The sequence below is a fragment of the Gadus macrocephalus genome, chromosome 4 (genome assembly GCF_031168955.1).
Source record: "Gadus macrocephalus chromosome 4, ASM3116895v1".
Lineage (NCBI taxonomy): Eukaryota > Metazoa > Chordata > Actinopteri > Gadiformes > Gadidae > Gadus > Gadus macrocephalus.
This window is the reverse complement of record NC_082385.1, coordinates 26,344,921-26,359,300: the sequence shown is the minus strand read 5'-3', so window position 1 is coordinate 26,359,300 and position 14,380 is coordinate 26,344,921. Positions and strand designations below refer to the sequence as shown.

At 41.5% G+C, this 14,380-nt stretch overlaps 2 protein-coding genes across 2 annotated transcripts in view; both read left to right on the top strand.

Moving 5' to 3' along the window:
- Window positions 1-6,400, top strand: part of LOC132456444 (2-oxoglutarate receptor 1-like) — a 70,765-nt gene extending 64,365 nt beyond the window's left edge. Inside the window, exon 3 of the mRNA XM_060050794.1 lies at window positions 6,346-6,400. The gene's annotated coding sequence lies outside the window, so the exon portion shown is untranslated. The remainder of the gene's footprint in view (window positions 1-6,345) is intronic.
- A 4,263-nt stretch (window positions 6,401-10,663) lies between these two features.
- LOC132456437 (ATP-binding cassette sub-family C member 4-like) overlaps window positions 10,664-14,380 on the top strand; it is a 33,795-nt gene continuing 30,078 nt past the window's right edge. Inside the window, exons 1-3 of the mRNA XM_060050785.1 lie at window positions 10,664-10,923; window positions 13,844-13,954; window positions 14,133-14,253. Coding sequence (XP_059906768.1) covers window positions 10,844-10,923; window positions 13,844-13,954; window positions 14,133-14,253 — 312 coding nt within the window. The 5' untranslated portion in view covers window positions 10,664-10,843. The remainder of the gene's footprint in view (window positions 10,924-13,843; window positions 13,955-14,132; window positions 14,254-14,380) is intronic.

Below are 14,380 nucleotides of genomic sequence, written 5' to 3'. Positions count from 1 at the left end.
AACAAGCCGTTTTTTCGTTTTTTCGTTTTGACAAGAAAACGAAAATCAAGATTTCAGTTCGTTTATTCGTTTCTACGTTTTGTCAAAAAAAACGAGAATCAATATTTCAGTTCGTTTATTCGTTTTTTGGTTCTTACTGAGCGAAACGAATTTACCACTCAATATCTGGTTTCCACCGGTGGGCGGGTCCTCTTATTGGCTAGCGTGCTTCATTGACCTGTGCTCTTCATAATAAAAGTTCTTCCGTTTGATAATGTCGACAAAAATATTACTTTATTATAGACACTAGCAGACACAGAGGACCACACCACCCACAGTCAAGACTGACACGGCTTCAAATAACAATAATAGTGTTCATAATCATTTGACAATGAGAACTTATGAAGTTATGATGACTTCAGTGCAGTTGATGTTTAGCCGCAGTTAATACATGCAGAATAGACCTGAGGGCTTTACGACGACATCATTGTCCGGCTCTGAACTATGCGCTCTGTACGCGTTCACATCAAAGGAGCTGCGATCGCGGGCTGCTGATTTCCTCACAGCCTGAGAGCTATGAGGAATACAAGTGATTACAACACATTTCTGACAGCTGCACATTGCGCAGGGCTCTCCGTGAGACGCACGCAATTCAACCCATGCACACGCTCACACGCCACACAACTTGCGCCGCTATTTGACAGTGGAAGGGTGGGAATCAAATGCGTACGGGTGAAATTTCAAAATCGTCCTCAATACATGTTCACATTTAATTTGCGTTGCGTTCCTCTGGGTCTGTCACAAACTAGTTGGACTACGCCCTCCCCTACTCAGTTCTGTTCGCTTTGCATTGGTGGAAGTGAGTAGGGGGAGTGGTTAAGTAAAGCCTTCAGATTGGACGGTTTGACTTTAGAGTTACCGTCATGTTTTGTATTATATTATTTTACCATTATTGTTTTATAGGGACAAACATTAGCACATTTCTCCTGCAGGGGATTGATAAAGTTCTATCTATGTAACAGAAGGGAACACTTACTCATACTCCATCAAATATTCATACTCATACTTTGCACACTTTACCACAGCATTGGCCTACTGAATGCCACAGATATATTTTTAAGCATTGGACTGAATGCCGCGTAAATATAATATATGTTTTGTACGTTTGCAACGTTTAAAAGTTCAGGGAAAGTCTGTTGACCTTTATCCATTTACAGTAAACAAATAATTTTTTCTTGCTGGAAGATATTTTATATTGTTTTCATATTATTATTTACTGACAGTGATTACAGAATGCGAGTGTGTGTTATATTGAAAGCGAGGCTGGGTGTGCCTATGAATATAGGCTACAGTGAGTTTTTTAAGGTGCTGTACAAGCAAATCATATTGACTACTCTGTACAGTGACAAAGAGTGTACAGTAACCTACTTCATTCAATATTGAATAGGCTACTGTAGCCTACACGATGTACAGATGGTTTTGCTCTTTGCTCATGGCAGTTGTGGCAGTCATTTTAACATGTCAGCAGGCAAGCTTCACTCATTCAAGGATGTATAATGCTTTGTCCTATAGCCTACTTGGAACGTGTTTTGAAATGGATCTATAGTAGCCTATAGAAATTTGCCAGCTGGAATACAAAGCAAACTCTCCTTCAAATGCACATTCATGGAAGTCTTGTATTGTCATCCCCAAATAATGCTGCAATGTATTAATATACATCTTTAACTGCACAATAATGAATCATTACCTTTATTATGACTTATCCAAGATTTTTATTGGCTCCCAGAATGCAGGTCTGTTAGTGACTCCCAGTATCTCTAAAAACAGACTGGGAAGTAGAGCATTCAGTTACTGGGCTCCTTTACTGTGGAACCAGCTCTCCCCATGGGTCAGAGAGGCAGACACTCTAACTAAATTTAAGTACAGCCCCCCCCCCCCCCCCCCCCCCTCACCTTTCGCACCTTGTAGTTTGGCCTTGGCGTCTCGCAGTCACTCTGTGTTTCCACATATTCTCCACAGCTCCATCCCCAGTCTGAACCAACTGCCATTTTTCCCCTGTTAAAAGGGTTTTCCTGGGAGTTTTTACTCAGTCGATGTGAGGGTTTAAGGGAAGAGGATGTTGTTATGATGCTCATGCTATGTAAAGCCCTTTGAGACAAACTGTTTGTAAAAACGGGCTATAAAAATAAAATTGCCTTGCCTTGCCTAACCCGCTTGGACTGTAATTCATATACTAGTTTGATCATTGACTGACTACATGAATAGTTGCACAGAGGAGATTCTTATAGAGGTCTTATAGTCAAACGGTATAGGGTATATACAAATTGTATGTGTTTAGGCCAGTTATGAGATCTAGTTAACATCATTAAAAGTCATTTCCAAACACATTTAAGAAAAGAAAAAAACAAAAGCAAAGAGATTTTGCAGTAGTAGCACACTTTTACTTAAACAGAGTGGGATAGGAATCAGGTTAACAAAACATCTAAGAACATCTAAGCTGTCTAACACATTACCAACGCAACATTGAAACATCATAAAACATCCCCAAAAAAACAGCTGGAATACAAAGAGTTTGCTTTGTATTCCAGTTGGCCTGTTATGAGCCAATTTCTATACGCTAGGCCTACTATAGATCCATTCCAAAACATGTTCCAAGTAGGCTATACGACAGCGCATAATGCATCCTGGAATGAGTGAAGCTTGCCTGCTGACACGTTAAAATGACTGTCACAACTGCCATGAGCAAAGAGCAAAACCATTTGTATAGTGTAGGCCACAGTAGCCTATTCTATATTGAATGAAGTAGGTTACTTTACACTCCCTGTCACTGTACAGAGTAGACGATATGATTTGCTTGTACAGCCCCTTAAAAAACTCACTGTAGCCTATATTCATAGGCACACCCAGCCTCGCTTTCAATATAACACGCACTCGCATTCTGTAAACACCATCAGTAAATAATAATATGAAAACAATATAAAATATCTTTCAACAAGAAAAAATAATTTGTTTACTGTAAATGGATAAAGGTCAACAAATGCGCAAATTTCAGCTGTCAGAAATGTGTTGTGATCACTTGTATTCCTCATAGCTCTCAGGCTGTGAGGAAATCAGCAGCCCGCGATCGCAGCTCCTTTGATGTGAACGCGCATAGAGTTCAGAGCCGGACAATGATGTCGTAGTAAAGCCCTCAGGTCTACTCTGCATGTATTAACTGTGGCTAAACATCAACTGCACTGAAGTCATCATAACTTCAGAAGTTCTCATTTTCAAATGATTATGAATACTATTGTTATTTGAAGCCGTGTCAGTCTTGACTGTGGGTGGTGTGGTCCTCTGTGTCTGCTAGTGTCTATAATACAGTAATATTTTTGTCGACATTATCAAACGGAAAAACTTTTATTTTGAAGAGCACAGGGCAACAAAGCACACTAGCCAATAAGAGGACCCGCCCACCGGCGGAAACCAGATATTGAGTGGTAAACTCGTTTTGGTAAGAAGAACCAAAAAACGAATAAACAAACTGAAATTTTGATTTTCGTTTTGTTGGACAAAACGAAAAAACGAAAAAAAGGCTGGTTTTTGGTTTCTGCTTGTGTCAATTATTCCCAGAAAACAGAGTAATAAAACGTACCTTGCTCCTCTACCACCCCCCCCCCCCCTCTTTCTGAGGAAAAACTGAAGAATGAAAGAAAGAATGAAATAAGGCAAGACTGAACGATAAATGAAACAGGAAAGAGGGATATAGAAAGGAAGAATGAAAGAAAGATTGAAAGAAAGGAGGAAAGAAAGGAAGAATGAACGAAAGAAGGTAAGAAACAAACAAACAAACAAAGAAAGATAGAGAGGAGGTAAGAAATAAAGAAAGAAGGAACAAAAGAGAGAATAAAAGGAGAGAAAGCAGCAACAAAACGAAATAAAAAAAGCAGGAAAGAATAAGGAGAGAAACAGAGAAAGAAACAACAAATGAAAGACAAACGACATAAAGAAAGAGTAGAATTTATTGTTAAATAAACTGTTTGGTTGTGGGATGTGCGTCACAAAAACGATAAGAGGATCCGTGGCATTGAACTGTTACACTGTGTGTTGCGGGTTTGAAAAGCAGGGTAGGTAATACAGCCACCATCTCTACTGACCTAGTACCCAGGAGTGCTGGCTTACAACGCTTGCTCTCGATAGACCAAGACCTTGACAACAGCAATTGCATCCCATGGGAAAACGATGCGCTCAAAACAACCAGCTCTGTCTTTGCCAGCCAGTAGCAGTGTTGTTTTCGTCAGGCAAGACGAAAACGAAAATGACGTCGTCAGACCCCTTTTTTCCATGACGAAAATGAGACTAAGACGAACGTCACCAAAGCCATATAAAGACTAAAATGTGACGAAAAATGTAGACATTTTCGTCAGACGAGAACTAGACGAGACTAAATTGTTAGTGAGTGGACGAACAAAGTTTCAAAACATGCTTTTTTCCCGCCAACTATAATATGCGGAAAAGAAATGGAGAAATGGAGCCAGCTGCTTGTCCTAACAGTCACGCCCCCATCACACACTAAAAGCCTCGCTCGCGCGCAGCTGCGCCTGCACGCACACGGCACACACGAGTGTGCCGTGTGCGACGAGTGCGACAGTCCGACGAGTTTTCGTCGGACTAAAACTAGACTAAAACCTTTTGAGTTTTCGTCAGACTAAAACTAGACTAAAACTTTCAAAGATAGAAATGACTAAAATGGGACTAAAACTAAGAAGCATTTCGTCAAAAAGACTAAGACTAAAACTAAATCTAAAATGCCTGCCAAAAACAACACTGGCCAGTAGGCATATGTTTGCCATGTCAATGTGTTAGCTGTAGTAGCTGGTTATATCTAATACTTGAGAGTTGACCTTTCATAAACAGATGCGTTATTGTCTGGCTTTATTCAGATCGGTTTCATTCTTTTCGGGTTTTAACACTGTGAGTGTCAGTAAACTTTTATTTAAATTTTATAAAGTATCAACTTTATAACTCCGTTTTTACTGGGTCTATTGACATAAAACAAAGACTTGCATAGAGATTGAAGTAAAACAAAATAACCACAAACAAGTTCCTTTATTTTTCTTGTTATGATCCGTTATATTGTAGGCTCCATTCTGATCAGTACACAGTTGCAAGACAACAGTAACCTGTTGTTTTACTAGTAGATTTAGCTAACCTGTATATTTACAAGCCTCCTCTTGATACACTGACATAAAAACGACCTTCCCAATCTTTCTTTTTCTATGTTGTGACCCCGAGGGCTTTCTTCTCTGCCTCTCCATATTGAGGTACGTGTCATCAGATGACAATACGGTTCAAATGAAGACACTCTGGCGCTCACCTCCAGGGCGTAGTCGAGGGGGCGGCCACTGGAGCACCGTGTGGGGAGGGAGGGAGGCGAAGGAGCGGGGGGCGCCTTATCAGTGACGTCCCTCTGTTATTGATCATCATATCATGTACACAAACGCTGTTAAATACAGAAAATGCCGACTGAAATAATTTTGTACTTGATGATTTGTACTTCCATCGCATTGGCGCCCCCTCTGGTTCGGCGCCCCTATGCGCCGCATATAGTGCATGCCCACTTTTTGCGCCACTGGGCGAGGACCATAGACACTAAAGGCCGCCTCCCCGAAGGGCCCTGTCCTCAACCGGGGAACAACTAAGAGGGCAGAGCCAGGGGAGTGGACTGATCTAGAGGGAGGGAGCACACATCAGAAGCATGTCTGACAAGTATTCGGGCGCTGATCCATTGTTTTGAACACCAAAAAGAGGATTTTAAAATCGATTCTAGAACTGACAGGCAACTGATGAAGGGTCCATAGGACAAGTGAAATTGGTGCTCTCCTTCTGGTCTTGGTCAGTACACGTAAATGGACTGTATTTATAAAGCACTTTACAGTATTGCCTGTCGTTCACCCATTCATGCACACACCGACTGCAGAGTCAACCATGCAAGGCGTCAGCCAGCTCGCCTGGAGCAGTTAGGGTTAGGTCGGTGCCTTCCTCAGGGACACTGCAACACTCAGCTAGGAGGAGCCGGGGATTGAACTAGCAACCTTGCGGTTACCAGTCAACCCACTCTACCTCCTGAGCTAATACAGTTATACGTGCTGCTGGAGGACTTGATCAACCAAGGCTCAAAAGCTTTACAGTTGGGATTTGTCTTTGTTTGATTGGTCTGCTGTCGGTTTTGCACCCCTGGCCGTCATATTCTACTGACGTGCAAACAACTGCTAGTGTGATGATGCGATTATTCGTCAGGAAGATGTCAATAAGCTAAGCTAGCTGTTTATATTTTTTCTCAACGGGGAAGGGGTGGTCAGAGGGCCAAGGTTCAAGAGTCAAAAGTGACATATTATACCACCAGGTGTGAGTTTGATTAGCCGTTACAAGCCGTTTTCAAAATCTGCCTCTTCTGAAATCACAAGTGGAAGTGTCCAACTAGATGTATATGGTATGCCTATCAGACAACCAGCCTAACCGGTGGACTGTAGCAAACATTGCTCATCTATCCTTCATACCTCTAGGTGGAAGGCCCACTTGTGATGTCAGAAGAGGCAGATTTTCAAAGCAACGGCTAATCACACTCAGACCTGGTGGTATAATATGTCACCTTAAATGCAGACCAAATCCTGTGTTGCAGAGTTCAGCGCAGACTGCTGCGGTTTGGTGGGAGTGTCACTTCCATGGCCCATTTGTGTGATGTCATATTACGCATTATCAACACACAACGCCAAGTGGCTGCACAGCAATTCACTTCTTTGAACTTTGAGGCTGACCGCTTCTTTGAAAATGTCAGAATGCTACAATGCTGACTCGAGATCCAATATTCAGCAGTCTTGTTGGTCACATACATATACAAGAAAGGCAGTTAAATGAAAAATGGCAGTGCCTGCAGAGATTGTGCAAAGAATAATTTATTTTTTTGCCAAAAACAACAAATACAGGTATTCTGTACAGTAAAAGGAATAATGCTATCTCTAAATGGAAACAAGGTTGTCCTTCCCACGGGCTCCTGCGGGATTGACCCCAGCAGCGTGATGTCGGCTTAAGTTTCTCCAAAAGTGGATTGTGTTTCTACTTCTATCTACACACCGCTGCACTTTTTGTGCCCCCCATTGCGTAGCTTACCACGCACTACCCCCATTGAAATGAACGGTTGTACAAGGTTGCGACGCAACGCCTGATTCAGCCTGACAAACAATTCAGGCATTGCATTGATAGCCACAGACTGCTGCAGTGATGGAGGGGTGTCACTTCATGGCCCATTTGTGTGACGTCATGTTAACTATTGAAGGCCATTAGGGCAAATTACGTCTTAGAAATGTCCTGTTAACGAGACCACATTTTGTGTGTTAAAGGTGACATATTATACCGCCAGGTGTGAGTTTGATTAGCCATTACAACCCTTATCACACTCACACCTTGTTGAGCAATATGTCACCTTTAACACGTAGTTTGGTCTTGTTAACACATCATATGATGATGTGATAATGCAACAAAAAGCTGACATGTCAGGTCTCATTTTGGCATGTTAACACACAAATGGTCTGTTTCGGCCAACGGGTCGTTCCATTCTTCCATTCTTGTTCCATTCTTATATATTACTTTATATGGGTGTTCAGAACACTACAGCACAAAACTAGCGATGTATCTCACCTTGCCATGGCTACTTGGATTGCTTCCTCATCATCCGATTTTGCTAGTGTAATGCATTCCATAAATGTGCGGTTTCATAAGACAAAGTGTGCAGTGACTCAGCAAAAACATCTCCTTTTAACGTGCTTTGCATGTCAGTGTTCCTTTAGTATCATGAAGACACTCATTACTGCATAAATCGAACACCTACACCGTAAGGACCTTAGTCCTTTACATGTTACAAGGTACAAACAATTTTTTGGTCATTCTACAACGTAGCAAGATGCAGTCCCATTGGCTACTTTGTTACCCATTCGATTATGGAGGATGAATTTAAAGGTGACTATTCAGATAACGGCAAAAGTCACTAAAAATATGAAGGCATACATACTGTAAATGTATTGATAGGCAGTATGCAACTTTATGCATACTATTTCCTGTGCTTCTATGGACATAATTACTTATTGCCTAATGTCATCTTATGTTACGACGCACACATAAACATGCACACAAAGTTAACAGGGAAATGCAGAGTAACAGCTCGAGGTATTATTCAATATACACACTATATCTAGGTTCAGTGATTGTTTAGGATGTTTCGTTAGTTAGTCAAACTGCTCTGGGCATTTTTCATGCTCACTTGCGCTTTTGAGGGATTACAATCGATTTGGCTATATTCTGTTTGAGGAATAACCTAAATGATAAATTGAATACAATCCGTATTCCAAACAAGTGGAGCATGAGCTACATTTTTGTCCAAATCACTTCAGTCATTTACTTGTTTAAAAGTAAATGATTTAGCCTGCTGCCTGCCTTTACTCAAGACAATAGTGCACTTGATGACATAACAACGTTACATGTTGCAGCTGAGCTGCCCTAAACCCCCCCCCCCATGTGTGATGCAATGAGTAGGTGACTTAGGGGTCAAGGCGGCTAACAAGTGAGCTATAGACCTGGGGTCTCTTTTATATCAAAGAGGATCTCAAAGGACATATGCGATAATCAATTTGGGGGCTCCAGCCCTACAAGAAGTGACTCAGCAAATGCTCCAATGCTCGCTTGTAAGCTTAAGTTCTTCCCAGACCTAACCACTATCATGTGTGCATATGCACATCTGACATCAGACCTCTATTACATAACCAAAAAAACATGTGAGCAAAATGCACATTCACATCTTTTAATACAATAAGGGGCATGGTGTGGGCTCCTTTTAACCTTTGACACCAGACTTCAAAAACATGTTCACAGATGTGATTACACGCCTTAGGGCAAGGACATTTGATGGTGCTTTGTGAACCTTTCCCGTAACGCTAGAGCCCCCAAATGCGTATTCTAGTAGACCTTAATGAATTGATTCATATTAAAGAGAGGTCTCGATCTTATTAACAAATTTGTGTTTTTTTACATCTTAGGGACATCTTAGGGAGTAATACCTCTCAGGGAGGTATTACTTATTATTATTATCACTCCCGGTTGTGCTGGAACCACCAAATTGATAATCCTTTCATATCCAAAAGACCCCATGCCTTTAGCTCATTCCCAAGTGAACTGGACACCTGGATCCCCCATCAATTCCGTCACTTCCAGTTGGGGTAGAGCTTCTAAATCTAAACATATCATTTTAGTTTGAGTTCTGAGTTGAATCCCTCATTCATATCGAAGTTGTCAATGGGTGTACAACGCTAGGCTATCATTTGCGACCATAAAGGGGAGCCTGGCTGTCACCTGTTACCTTAGGTAACCTTAGGTTCTCTTCTGATCAATGGCTCTAGTTGCCACTATGATCAGATCTACATCTTACTGGCTGTTTGCTGGTACTTATGTTTTGGGAGTTGTCTATGTCACTCTTAAAGTACTAGAGAACTTGTTCATTTTTCCAGCATGTAACCAGTTTGTTCTTGAAACAATTGACACTTGGTGCGTTCACCACTTCTGATGGTAGGTTGTTCCATATGTTGGTCACTCTCACACACACACTCAAGTTTTTCCTTATTGAGTTTTGGGTCTTTGGGTTGTTAGTTTGTACTGGTGCCCCCTGGATGAATGTCTCAGGCCTTCATCTTATGCAGTGGGTCACAGGTCTGCTACTCTCGGATAGTGGGCCACGGTAACTTGTCCTTTTGACATACACAACACATTAATGGAGTATACACACACAATTTAGGAGCTTACTAGAGACTCCCACACTCACAATAATGTGGCCTTTCATATTTCTAAGACGTTATTTCCACTTATGGCCTTCCATAGGAGAGGAAAACACAGAGGCTATCAGTCTCTCTGCCATCTTCACAGTAGCTCTGCAAACAGTGGAACGCTATAATGCTAACATTGCATGTTTAACAAGTCTGATATAAGAACTCTTCTTCCCTTGGCCATTGTCTGTTCTGATCGCCGGCTCACGTGATTGGCCACCACAGTTTGAAGTCAGGTTATGGTTCTCCAAAGTTGATTCTGTTTCAACCTGTCACCCTAGATCACATTAACGCATTATACTAGGTTACTTTTGCACTTCAGCTGAAAGACATCTCTGCTGTACCTGTTCACTGATTTGTACTGTGATGTTGTACCAATAACTTAGTATTGCAAAACAGCTCTAATAAATCTCTGTACCTGTTCACTCTTCACTGTATATTACACTGTATTGTTGTTGTGATACTAACTTAATGCTGTACTCTAAGTTGCTCATACAACTTGCATAATAACTTGATCTGTATATTCGATTTTTAACCTTTTCAGAGTATTGAAGATAAGATTTTGCTACTTGGTTTGCCTTTGTTTCATTTAACTACTTTGGCAATCTAAATGTTTATTTTACAACCTTCACATATTATTCAAACGTTAACATTGGACTGGTTATCAAAGGAGGTAGAGCGGGGTGATTCTAAATCTGAAGGTTTCAAGTTCGTTCCTTTTGAATAAAAGTGTCTCAACCCTAAATGTAAATGCATCCTGGGGTAAAATAAAAAAGACGAAGTATCCTGAAGGGAGGAGCAACTGGTAGCGACTCCTTGTGTGCACGTGACCGGCGCTGCTGGTCCTCGGGCGGTGTTTGAGTGTCTGATGTACATACACAGCCCGGCGTCCAGAGCGGACATGCGGCGGCTCCAAGGGGAGAAGGACTCACGCATCTCTCGGTGGGCTTTAATTGGGAGCGTCACCTCCCACACCGCGTAGGCCTACTGATATCGGTCCCGAATGAGTTGCAGCCATGGAGCAAGTTCAGGTGAAAGAGATAGAGAAGATCAACCCAGCGGCGACGGCCAACTGGTTCTCAAAGATTTTCTTCTGGTGAGTCGGAAACAATGTTTGAAATTAAAACGTGCCTGGTTACATAACCACGTCTTAGCGATAAGAACTGTGGCGCGGTGTCTGTTTAAGTGTGTAGACACACTGGACTTGGAAGAAATAAACCGTATACATACTGAACTTGAACTGCTTGGACCATAGAGATACAGGACGTGGTCCGCGTGGACTACTCAAACCATAGACATACAAGAATTGGACTACTTAGATTTGGACTACGAGATACACATAAACAGGACTTAGACTAAGTTACTTAGACCAGATACAGATACACAGGACTTGGACTAAGGTACTGAGACCATCGACATACAGGACTCAGTCAGGACTATCTATATGACGAGTTACTTTCAAGTGGCTCAGCATGTCTGAGTCCTACAACTAGTTATTATAACAATGTATCGCCTACACGCAAATAGCATGCACAGTGTTAGGTGAGGTCGTGTTTAACCTAGTCTCGCAAGCCAGACCAAACTACAGCAAGTAGAATGGTCTGGAGCCACGCTACCTCGAGCCGTCTATCCGTGGGGAAACTGGGCGGGCCTGTTTTTATTTCTTTAAACCAATCACAATCGTCTAGGGCGTAGCTAAGCCCGGGAAGCAGCAGTTGTGTCCATGCAAAATAGTGCCGGGGGGGAAATTATTTGACGTTCAGAGGCTGTCAGAAATGGCTCAATCCCAAACGCCACAAAAAACCATTAACGATGTATGTCGCCTATGTGGAGATAATTTTATAGATAAAAAGAACAAACATCGTTTGATTCTTTGTCACGATGATTTCAAGCCACCATACACTTTGGCCCTTGAGGAGCTCACGGGACCTATAAAAACGAACGACGTTTTAACATTTATATGTGGTTCTTGTAGAACACTACTAAAGAAATACCGTAGGAGCTATTGTGAAGTGGAACGGATCGGTTCATTGGTTAAATCCATGTCAAACGCTCATGCCGCTGTCAGAGTGAAACGATGCGCCAAATCCACACCAACCGGCGATAGTCGTGACCGCAAACGCATCGTCCCCGGGGAGAATCCTGCCAGACGGAGTCTCCAAGGTAATGTCAAAATAGGCTATGTTGTGGTCCTACCATTGTAATGAAATCAGATAGTCAGTAATTACATTATATTAAAATTAAACAAGATTGGATGTCTAGTTCCACAAACAATTTCGAAAACTTGTCTGTAGGCCTATAGCCATTTACCACCAACTGCTATTCATGTGTCTCTTTGGAAAACAATGTCATACTGTCCAGAGATGTGTCCACGGAAAGAGCCAAACATGCCAACTTTACAGCGCCGTCAAAGTCCTCTTCAAAACTCGCCATACTGCCTAGTTTTCGAGTTTGAGGGGGAGCACAATACGGTAACGCCAGCAACCGGAAGGGGAGGAGTCGCGGCCAAATCGGCCGCTAAGCGGTTTCCTGGAGGTCTGACGTCACTCCTCTTCGCACCCACCTGAGCGGTGCACTCCCGGTCAAAAGCCAAATAGTTGTTTTGATAAAGCCGTTTAAACATTTAATAGACGTAATGTATATTGCACGAAGTCTGAAATCAAATTTCTTCGAAGTAAAAAATAACTTTCAGATATGCACATACATAACTTCTCAGCTACATCCTCAATGTCCGAGCTCAAACCACGCCCCTTTTACCATGCATGTGTATTGGGTTCCAGATATCCGCAGTTGCACTAATGATATCCAGAAAGAACATTCTGGTTATCTGCAAAATAGGAAAAACTCCCCTTTCAGATATCTGACTATAATCCAAATGTTAATAGTTAGTTTCAATTTTTTATTTCAGATATCCAAAGACAGTGTTTTTTGATTGATGATAAATACAACGTGTATAATAGCAGTATATACATTAATACATTTTTTAAATGTGAAGTTTACTAGACAGCACACTCACTGTATTGACTACTTATACTCTGCAGGCTTTGAACATTATGTCAATTTGCTCCTTAATTTCTATCTGTGGATCCCAATTTTTAATAGTATAGGATACCCATATAATGTTGTTCTTTGCCAAAAACCAATGAGAAGATAGAAATAATTTGGAATTGCACTGGAGTAGTGGGCAGGTCTATCTCTGAGCTCACCTGCTATTTACCAGGTTCTTGAAACGATGCCCTAGGCTTGACAAACAAACACATTTAGGATGTTATTTCAATGATTACACAATTCAGTGTTTCCCCCAGGAATGTGTGTGTGTGTGTGTGTATGTGGGGGGGGGGGGGGTTGCCGCCGTTTCAATTCCATTCGAAAAGCATTATCAGTATTACCAATGCAATGCATTATTTATCTTTATTTTTTCTACCCGATGGAAAATTTGTTTTCTTTCCCTACGTGTTTTGTACTTTATTAATGCAGAATCATTTCCAAAAAAAATGATTATATAGCCTATATATTTTTTCAATACATTGGTAGTCATTGGTAGTCAAGGCTATTGTTGTTAAGTCAGCCACCTTAACCATACAGTGCGGCAGCCGCCTTAACCATACAGTGCTGGGGGAAACACTGCACAATTAATTAGCCCTAAACACACACACATGCACACGCACACACGTGCTAATCAATATCACACCCCCAAACGATTGCTTGTTTCAGGTGCTATCATGGGTGACACACTTTCTACTGAAGAAAGTCACCTCAAGGAAGTGTAATTTACATACTTTCGTTATGAAATGCCCGTGTGCAACTGGTTTTTTACCTGTTTATGTTTACTCGCTGCTTAAGGGGTTTCCCTGACGTGTCAAACTTTTATTCTCCATATTCTTTTTATAATACGATTTTATTTACCCTATTTTTTATGAATACTTTTTCTTTATGATTCCCAAAGCATTTAGTGCACTGTTGTAGCCAATAGTCTACCATGATCTAAGTCTCTCTAAATTCTCTTCTGTCACCAGCTGGCTGAACCCCTTGTTTCGTATCGGTTACAAACGGTCCCTGGAAGAAGAAGACTTGTACAACGTGCTGCCGGAATTCCGCTCAAAAACACTGGGGTTGACCTTGCAAAGGTCTGTCTGTCTGATAATCTTCTACTCATGTTATTGTTATATTTGGCACCCAACGAACAGTGACAATAGATGAAAACAAAGAAGAAGTAACATTTGAAGTAGGCTTATAGCTTTTTAGCCAACAAAAGCAGTTTGTAATCGCACAAGTGAATAAGGCCCATCTAACCCCATTTAACAGCTACTGGGATGAAGAGTGCCTGAAGAGTGCCAAAGAGCTGAAGAAACCAAGCTTCTGCAAAGCCGTCATCCGTTGCTACTGGAAATCCTATTCACTGCTTGGCATCTTCACATTCATTGAGGTAACATTGCAGGCTGACTCATCAGCTATTTAATCCTAATTTTGTTTAGGTTTTATTTCACCTTGAGAAACTTTTATTTCTTGTTGATGCTATCAAGTCTAGTACTTCTGACTTGCTACTTCTGCAA